At 60.6% G+C, this 9,256-nt stretch overlaps 2 protein-coding genes across 3 annotated transcripts in view; both read right to left on the bottom strand.

The window, feature by feature from the left end:
• The window catches only part of LOC113201729 (tumor necrosis factor alpha-induced protein 8-like protein), a 9,023-nt gene extending 6,807 nt beyond the window's left edge, over positions 1–2,216 (bottom strand). Inside the window, exon 1 of one of the 2 annotated variants that reach the window (XM_052269201.1) lies at positions 1,870–2,216. The gene's annotated coding sequence lies outside the window, so the exon portion shown is untranslated. The remainder of the gene's footprint in view (positions 1–1,869) is intronic. The other variant, XM_026415609.2, reaches the window with a different exon arrangement.
• A 356-nt stretch (positions 2,217–2,572) lies between these two features.
• On the bottom strand, positions 2,573–5,831 carry LOC113201721 (uncharacterized). The gene is made up of 6 exons (XM_052269198.1): positions 5,097–5,831; positions 4,462–4,835; positions 3,815–3,894; positions 3,640–3,765; positions 3,196–3,565; positions 2,573–2,741 (listed from the first exon to the last, which is right to left on the bottom strand). The coding sequence occupies exons 1-6, from the start codon at positions 5,565–5,567 to the stop codon at positions 2,573–2,575; spliced, it is 1,590 nt and encodes a 529-aa protein (XP_052125158.1). The 5' UTR covers positions 5,568–5,831.
• Positions 5,832–9,256: the final 3,425 nt, after the last annotated feature.

Consider the following 9,256-nt stretch of genomic DNA (forward strand, 5'->3'; position numbering starts at 1 on the left):
CCCCCCTCCTTTCTTTTCCTCCGCCAGAATCCCCGCCCTTCCTGTTGTCGAATAAAAGTCCGTCTCCCACCTCCCCCAGCTGATGAGGCCAGGTGGCTGTACTCTCTTCTCAGCTCTACCTGAGGTTTGGTATTACGCACGGTACGAACCGTGCCGTGGCAGGGCGGCGTGCGGGTGGGCGGGTGGCCACCGCGCCAACGGTCGGTTCCATGCATTCGAACTTGTATTCCGGTGAACCCCGGATGAGCTTCCGCCGGTGCACTCTACTCCCTTTACCTCGCCTAGGGATTGTTGTGGGCGGGCATTCTTTGTCAGCGTGCTTGTGGCTCCGGGTGTGTCTGGCCGGGGTCGGGCCGCGGAAGGATGACGTCACCGCGGCCGGCCTTTTAAAGTTCGCTCCATCCTGTCGCACCGCAGCGCACTAGCGAGCGGCATGCATCCTGACATTGCTCTGCCGACACCTCGCGCGTGCCGAGTATGAGGGCGACGCGGCGGCGGCGGCGATGACATCGACCTGACGGCGCGGACAAAGACACGCGCGCGACATTTACTCGTGATAGAGCAGGAGAGACAACACGGAGGCTGCTCCAGGACAATGCCATGCATGAGCGGGGGGGGGGGGGGGGCCTGTGTCTGTGGAGTGCCCTAGAGTGCTCCGTCCCATGCTGCTGCCCTGCTGCCCATCATACCAGACAGTCCCATACTATACCACAACGGTAGCACCCCCGGATCCGCAGACCACACACACATTGGCGGCCTGAGACCAATCGAGTCCTATGGTCATGCGCCGGGGGAGTCAAAATGAAGCAAACAAACAGCAAGCAGCGCTAACGTTTTGGTGTGAAGCGTTGCGCTGTCCACCGCGCAGCTCTCGGCGGGAGTGTGTGTCTGTCCGGGATGAAAGTGCAGCCGCGAGCTACGAGGCTATCGGGCCGCGGTGCGGTGAGGCGGTGGGAACAGAAATCAGCGGTGACCCGTTCCCACCACACCGCAGAGACAATAAAATAAGCGGGAAAAGTGTGTGTCATCGATTTCTGCGAACGGTGGCGCGTTGTAAAACTCTCCCCTGCCGATCCCGGCCGCGCGGCCCGCGCCCCCGGCGCCTTCGTGTTCGCGTGCGTGGCGGGGGGCACGACCGCGGCCCGGCCGCCCGTGGGAAGCTTCTGGACGGCCGGCTCCGCCAGGCTCCGTGCGCGCCGTGGCCCGCCCGACCAGGCCACCACGGCCCACATGGGGCGGGCCGGGGCCGCACCGCAGGCCAGTCCGGGCTGCACCAGACTCGCACGACGAGTTGCTCGGGCGGCAGGGCGACCACGTCCAGCGCGGCGGGTACTGCCACCGAATCCAGAGGGCCACGAGGGACGAGGTGTGGGCGCAACACGCCGCGGTGTCACCGTGAGCCAATTGTTACATCCTTCTCTCCCCAACGGCCATGAGGCGCGCCATGCGTGCGGCGGCAGCGGCGGTGATGGCACCCGCGCGCTGCCCTGCCCCCCGTGCCCGCTCCCGCTCCCCTCGGCCCGCGCTCGCCCGCACCCCACCGCTAACCTCGCACAACCCGCCCGCAGCCGGCGAGGACTGTGTTTGGCGCGGGGCTGACAGGTCTGTCTGGTCTGGACGACGAACAACTCGGCGAGCAGCAGGGACCAGGTGAGGTCGAACACTGCCAGCAGCAGCTTGGGAACGGCGGGCAAGCAGCGCCTCCGGTTCACGGCGACGCCGGGTACCGCGGCTGAGCCAGCCCGCCGTCAAACTTAAACGTCGCGAACACGGCCGTACAGCAGCCTTGGTCGATGTGACCCGGTCGGCAAAGTGTGGCTGACTCAAGACTGGACGGCGGAATGACGTTATCGCAGCGCCTCTACTTACCGATGTCAATGAGGGCAAAGCCTCTGGGTTATCGCGCGTGGCCGCCTTTCGTCCAGGCCGCGGCAAGACGGACCGGCGAGCCGAGCGTGAAGGATACTCGGACGGGAAGAACAACAAAAACACTCTCGCTGCTCGGGCGTAATCCTTTATATCCTGAGCGAGGGGCGGCGTGCGGCCGCGGGTGTCCTGTGCATGCGACTCGCTCGCGGCGCGCGTCAACTGGAACCGGGTGCAGCACGACGCGGCAAGCTGGTCTTGAGTTGAGTGTTTCTTGGGCTTTTGTCCGCGCTGCTCCGCGGCTCAGCTGCGACTGACAACTCCACGTTAGGTGAGGTGAGGCGCGGCCGGGAGGGTCATGGAGGGGATGGGCGGCCCGGCGCACAGCCGGCGTTGGATTGCGACCCGCGCCGCCCCGCGCCGCCCCGCGCCGCCCCGCGCCTGGAGAGGGAGCCGCGAGCCCGAGGCCGCCGCCGAGCCGGGCGCGCTCCCGCCGACGGCCCCTGCTTGCCTTGCCTTCCCCGGCGCGAGGAGTATCTCCGCGGCTCGCCCCTGCTGCTCCACGCGGACGAGCGCTGAACCAGGGCACGAGGCCACCGCGGCGCGGGGCGAAGGAGCTCGTTTGAACGTGGGCGCCGGAGCGGCCGTTGCGATCCGCGGCGGACCGCGCGAGCTCCCACGGCTGACGGCTTGAGGAGCGAGCGCTCTACTGGCGGGCCGCGAGCTTGTCCTCGGCGCGCAGCAGGTACGTCTCCATCCAGTAGGACACGCTGCAGGCGAACTTCCTGGCGGTCGGAACCAGCTGGTCGTGCACCCGCGCCTGGGTGCGGTCCAGCATCTTCATGAGTCTCCGCTCCAGCTCTTTCTCGAGCAGGCTGCGTCGGCGGTTTTCCGGGCGTTCCTGCAGGGACAGTACGAGGGTGATGTACCGATGGGCTACGGGGGCGTTTGCAGTCGAGCGGGGCGGGGCCCGGAAGCGACACACACCGTGAAGTTGTCGAGGAGGGCGTTGAGGTGGTCGAGCACGGTGCAGATGGCGATCGACTGCACGTCGCTGGGCTCCAAGTTCTGCGACGAGTGCGCCTCCAGCAGCGGCTTGCTCTCCCCCCCGCCCGCCGCCCCCGCTGGTGCTCGGGGCCCCGGCGCCTCCACCTCCAACGCCGTGCCTGCCGTTGCGAGGTCCAGTCCGTGCTCCGCGTCTCTCCCAGCTTCGAAGGACGCGTCAACCGGGCACGGGAGCGGGCAAGGCTGTGGCGGGAGAGGAGCACAGCCCAGGGCGCCGATACGCCCACACCCCACCGCGTAAACCTGTACAGCCGTAACGTTTACGCTGTCCGCCAGGCCGGAAGCGGGGTTGATTCCAGCTGGGCGGGGCTCACCTCCGAATTGACGGACTCGCACGTTATGGTGGGCGGGTCCTCGACCACGTTGTCCTCGCGCTCCACTACGGCCCCTGACCCGGATTCGTCCACGTCCTCGTCCACAAGCGCGGTGGCCATCCCCTCTGTCGCCATGGCGACCAGGGCGGCGCTGCCTACGGATGGCAGTCGGTCCAGCAGGGCCTCCAGGACCTCGTCCTGCGAGTCGACCTGCTCGGTGATGACCAGGCCGGTGGAGGTGCAGGGCGACTCGGAGACCAGCACCACCCGGTCCAGTTCCAGCGGCCCCTTGGGCACGATGGCAATGGACTCGTCTGCGCCTACCAAGTACAAAAATACTGACAGAGTGACTATGGTGCGCGACGTCAGCTCTCGGCTGTGGATGGCCTCGTACCTGGCACAGCTAGCACCCCGATGTGGCGTGAGGGACGACTGCTCACGCGTGCGATGGTCCCTACGGAGCCCGCTGTTGAATCCTCGACAGTATTGGATTCGTCACCGAGAATCCCACTCGCCAGATCTACGAGCAGTTTATCGATTTAATTGTACATTGGAGCATTTCTTTTTACGAGGGGAGGAGTAGAGGCCGAAGTGAGGTCCTTTTTGTGTTGTGTTTATGGTCATACTGTTGCTGCGGACCTCCTCCTGGCTAACCAGATCGTATTAGTGAAAAGAACTGGAAGTCCCGTATGACTGATCCTCAGTGCAGAATGCGGAAACAAGGACAGAAAGTTGCGTCCAATGGGTGGCTGGCTTATGTCGCCTACATCACTGGGTTAGACCATTTAAGACACTCAGCCGCTGGACATAGGACACCTCAGACTCAGCTAGAAAGGATAGCTTTCCTAGGACTCAGACTTGCGCCTACCGCTGGGCGCGCTGCTGGGCCCCGCCGTGTAGACCGGCGGCTGGACGAGGCAGAGCGGCAGGTCGGAGATGCGGCCCACGGACTGTCCCGAGGACGCCGCGGTAGAGCGCGGCAGGCAGGGCGGCCGGGCAGACTCCTGGGGCCAGTCGGGGCGGCGCTCCCCAGCGAAGTCCACAGCGGGGGGAGCCAGGCCCGCCAGGCAGGGCGGCGCGGGGGGCGCCGAGGGAGAGGGGCCGGAGTCCACGCTGTTGACATCGATAGGCAGTAAGAGGCAGTATCCTTCCTATGCCGTTTTTGTATGACGACTGGAGCTTTTCCCATGCCACTCACATAATAAGTACTCTTTACCTGTTCCATCCGGAGTGTCCGCTCGAGTGCCTTGACACAACAAGGCTCGGGGGCGACGCGCGGAGCCCGAGAGCCTCGGCGGGAGGGTTTGGCGACAAGCTCTGATGCCGCACGGGGCCCGCGCGGGGTGCGGCAGCGAGGGCAGCGGTCGAGTCCTGGGCGACGAGCGAAAGGGGCGCAGAGGGCCGCACAGAGGGGCACTCGGGTCGATTTTCGTGGAGGCGCTTGACGGAAAGGGATGGTGTCGCCAGTGTAAGGATGGCGTTGTCCAAATTGACGATGGACTTGGATGACCAAGGCGACACGCTCTGCAATCCGGGACAACGCTCGGTCGCCAACAAGAGCGTCTCCAGCGCCTTGGGTGGCACCGGCACCTGGATGGGGAATTAGCAGTACACTTTACAGTTTGTGCGGAGATATGCTGTTGGCGCTCACAGGCCTGCAAATACGTTGCCTACTCGCAGCACTAGTACGCCGCCTGCAAACGGCGAGGTAGGCAACCCACATACACGCCTGTGTGGCAGTACAGTATAGCCAAACGAAAAACCGGCCCCCGTAGACCCAGCCAGCACCGTTCGGGGCAGTTAGCCCTCTCAAACGTCAGCCACTTTGAGGGACGCTCCCATCGTACTTACCTCAACGCCCTTGCAGCACTCCTTCCGCTCCTGCTCGTGCGCGCCCAGCAGCGCCACCGCCTGGCTCACGGCTCGACTCATGGCCTGGCTGACGGCCTGGCTCACGGCCTGGCTGAGCCGGTCCTTCTCGGGCGGCGAGTGCTCCTCCTGGATCTGCTCGGCGCGCGCCTCGGCTTGCGTGGCGGCGGCCTGCTGCTCCCCCATGAGCGCGGCCACGGCGTGCAGCGCGTCGTGCAGGTGCGCGCGCGCGTCCTCCGGCACGGACCACAACCAGGCCGCGAGCCCGACCAGCGGCGCACGCGGGGCAGCCACCTCCGGCGAGCGGGCGTGCTCACAGGTGGTGCTCATGGTGCAGGCCTTGAGGGCGGCGGGACATGGGGGTGCGGTAGGGGCGGCGGAGGCGACAGGGGCGTCGGGGGTGGCGAGGCGCCGCCGCGGGGCGGGCTGTGGGGGCGCCGCTGGGGGCAGCATGCTGCGCGGTCGCAGCCGGGAGGGCCTCGAGGCCGAGCCCTGGCTGCACGTCTGGCTGTGGATGCGACACGAGCTGGGCCCGCGGCTGAGCGAGGCCACGTCCTCCTGCTGCTGCTGCGTCGAGGACGAGCGCGCAGACGAGCGGCCTCCAGTGCGGCCAGACTCGAGGCCGCGAGAGGACTACAAAAGGACAGGTCGCCACTGCAAGTCAGCTGGGGACGGGGATGCGGGTGCGCGCTCGAGCACCGCGCTAAACCTCTTCCGCGTCACGAATGGGCGAGTTGCCCGCATGCCCATTATTCGATGGATTCCGCAAACCTCTCAAAACTGATTGAATTGATGCCGGGTCGTGTCGCTGTCCTTACGTTCTTAGGCGAGGTCTGGACGGTCTGGACCCCTGCACTGCTGGTGGTAGCTGTGCCGGCCGGAGCAGGGTGGTGCGGGCTCAGAGCCCAGGGTGCCAGCGCCACGGTGGACAGCCTCGCCCTCTTGCCCTCGAGGAGCGTCTTCGCGTCCGCGCTCAACAGGCCCATGCCCACCTGCAGCGCGCCCACCCCCGTGAACGGGCTGTCCCGGGCCCTGGACATCACCGCCTGCCCCAGTCAGACGGCAGTGAACGGAGAAAAGCGGAAGGGTGCGCGGGGATAGGGCACGGCACCTAACTTCAGCCCGGCCACGAACTCGCTAAGCCCCACCTGACGGAAGACACGGAACCGACCGCCGGGCGCCTTGTCCTGTTGCGCGTCGACGAGTCACCCAGCTCGTCTGTGCGGGACTTCCTGAACAGACGGTATACTTCACTTCACTTTGATACCGAGGCAGCGCTATGACATCGGGCCAACATGGCGGCGGTGGAAGTCCCACCGGTGGTGCAGGCGCTCCACGCGCGGGGCCTCGGGGTTGTCGCGCCCGCCCTGCTGCTCGTCGTCGTTGAGCCGCCAGCGCGTCGTGTCTGCGCAGGCAGGGGTTGCAGTCAGCAGCACTCACGGCCCACATCACCGCCAACCTCACCAACGGCCTGGAAGCGCACCGTGACCACTGCCGGCGAGACTCCCGGCGAGGCTGCCGCAGGCCCGCCACAGGGAGGACGCCTCCTGACTCAGGCGAAGCGACGGCCCGTGCGACCCACTGCGGTGCCCGTCCTCCGTGTCCTTGCTCATGGCCTTGAGCATGATGTCAGTGATATGCGTGCTGTAATGGGGGCCGCTGGGTCCCAGGAGGACTTCCTCCTTGAAGGTGCGCTGATCCCCGGGACCGAGAGAGGCACCGCCACTGCCGCTGCCCCGACGACGATGTCCTGTAAATCGCGGATTCGTCATTATGCGAAATTTTACGAGAGAAGTGTATGAACGTGAACTTCGCGTGTGGACCTCTGGCTCGGACGTCAACTCCAGATATTGTCGTCGCAGAGCCACCTCGACTAGAGACGCTGAGTGTAGAGCAGCTAGCGGGCTCTTGCATGGTATGACCCACATTGGGATGCGTTGCAGACGCGTCGTCGTCTACGGAGGGTGACAGCAGACCCGGATCCGAGTCCCGAACACTGCAGTGGACCCGACTACGACCGGACTGCACACCTAAAATTGAAGCTCTTGAATTAATTCTCTGGTTTCATTTTATCAACAGGTGCGTTGACAATAACTTTTTTTTGGCCGCGTTTCTCATTTGGAAAGGTTGTCACGTTTCAAAATTCTCTTTTGTCGTCTTTGAAACCCGTCGAGTAAGGGTTCTCCATACGGTGCAAATAATGTTAACACGTTCAGTGGACAGCGACCCCTTTCACTTTGTGGTCACGCTTCGCTTCTATTCCCAACCCTCGGGATGCAAAGCCGCTCTGGATGAGTTGTGTTGTGAAGTTGTGAAAAGTCCGGGTCTACAAGAGACCCCCACCCCCAACATTGTTTTTTCTTTTTAGGGAAAGACGTAGGGCATGTGGCATATGGCCTGCATCACCTGTTCCTGTCGGGGCTGCCTGCTGCTGGCCAGTGTCCACGTGAGACGGTCGCGACGGCAACGCTCTGCTCTTATCCTGGCCCTGGCGCCGTTTGCTGGCAGAGTCCCTGGTGTCCTTCCCCATGGCGGCAGACTTGGTCCTCCCCCCTCGGGGAGGTCAGGCGGGCCCTCGCCCTCGCCCTGCCGCGCCCTCTGCGCTGGAGGACACGCGAACGGGTGATTTCAACCTTGAGTCAGTGCGGAACTACAGTGGTTTTAGGGAATAGGGGACTTTATTAAACTGCGCCCCAAACATGTTGAGTTACGGTGTTCATGATTACAGGAATATAGTTAATTCATTACTCCGGCATGCAGCGAGAGTATAACACACGAGTGGAACATTTCCGACGTAGCAGTGCAAATACGGACTTACACACGACAGTTTTCATGGCAGTTTTCTGGAACGTGGTACGGCGGCGCCACGCCAGTCCTGCGCAGGAGGCGGTCACTATGGCTACCAGGCCGACACAGAACAGCTGGGTGCAGCCGGGCGTCCTCGGCGATCGGCCCTACCAGGGAAGGACCAGTAAGAATAACGACTGCTGCACTTTCCGTGGAAATCTCAACATGTGACCCACGGCACGGAGGCCTCTTGCCTTCTGTTTGTAGTTGTACTGCACCGTACGCACGCGTGCGGCTGTGCGTGTGTGTGTGTGTGCCCGAAAACCCTTCCTGTCATGTAATACTTCAAAGGATGAAAGAAATGGTTTTAAGGGGGAAACACAAAAACACATGCAAATATGAATAAGAACAGGGTTTTATTTCAAATTGCAAATTTACAAAAATTTGCAAAATACATACAGCACTTGCCAGGCAGCTGTAATTGCAATGAGAGATAATATAAAAGAATGGATACACACAAGAACTGAACAAGATAAATGGCAGTAAGGATGTATATATAAAGAGAAAAGAAATACCTAGGACATACAACTTTAGATTAGTAAAGAGATGCTATGCATACAATAAATATCACCATGTATATAACATTTGGTAGTGGGGCTGTTCAACACCAAAACCTTCACCATGACACTCATGACAAAGTACAACATCTAGGTCTTGATACAGGTAGTATGATTACGCACTAGGTAAACCATGAGCAAATTAAAATGACATCTACAACATACATCATGGCCACATTAAATGGTTTAGGATACAGTATAATAAATGTGTGGATAAGAAATTAAAAATTGACTTGATAAAAAGCTGATGAAGAGAATATTCTGTCCTAATATCTGTTACAGAACAGAGCTAAGCAGAGCAAAAATCGGCTTAAACTATAATCCATGCTAATCTTATGTGTATTACCACAAAACTAAATATCGAAAATTACAATAATATAATCACAGACTAAAAAAGCATGAGCATGTGTAGTACATATACACAAACTCAAATGCACTATAAATTAAAATACACCTTTTGCTATTTACAATATTAATTCCTAGAACCTCACATAGGAACCATGATAAGCTTATGAGCACGACATGCACTTTCAAGTAAATAAATAAGTTTTTCATGTCTGTCAAACAAAAATGAACTGGAAAATGACAAACTGTGTTTTTAACAACAGTTTGTTTGATTTTACAAAAGACAAGAGAAAAATAGTAAACAAAATACTAAAAGTAGAAAAGGAAAATTCTATTAAGGGAAATAGTCTTCAATAGTTATGAAAATTGTGCCTTCCCTTTAAGTCCACTTGA

Source organism: Frankliniella occidentalis, unplaced genomic scaffold (assembly GCF_000697945.3).
Source record: "Frankliniella occidentalis isolate FOCC.00 unplaced genomic scaffold, Focc_3.1 Scaffold85, whole genome shotgun sequence".
Lineage (NCBI taxonomy): Eukaryota > Metazoa > Arthropoda > Insecta > Thysanoptera > Thripidae > Frankliniella > Frankliniella occidentalis.

What these genes read in the sequence shown, in the direction of transcription:
- LOC113201721 (XM_052269198.1), bottom strand. Translation starts at nt 5,567, where the DNA reads ATGCTGCCCCCAGCGGCGCCCCCACAGCCCGCCCCGCGGCGGCGCCTC. An exon ending in AGTGCTGCAAGGGCGTTGAG is followed by an intron (nt 4,836 to 5,096) that starts GTAAGTACGATG and finishes TTCCCCATCCAG; the next exon opens with GTGCCGGTGCCACCCAAGGC. An exon ending in CGGGGTGCTAGCTGTGCCAG is followed by an intron (nt 3,566 to 3,639) that starts GTACGAGGCCAT and finishes TGTACTTGGTAG; the next exon opens with GCGCAGACGAGTCCATTGCC.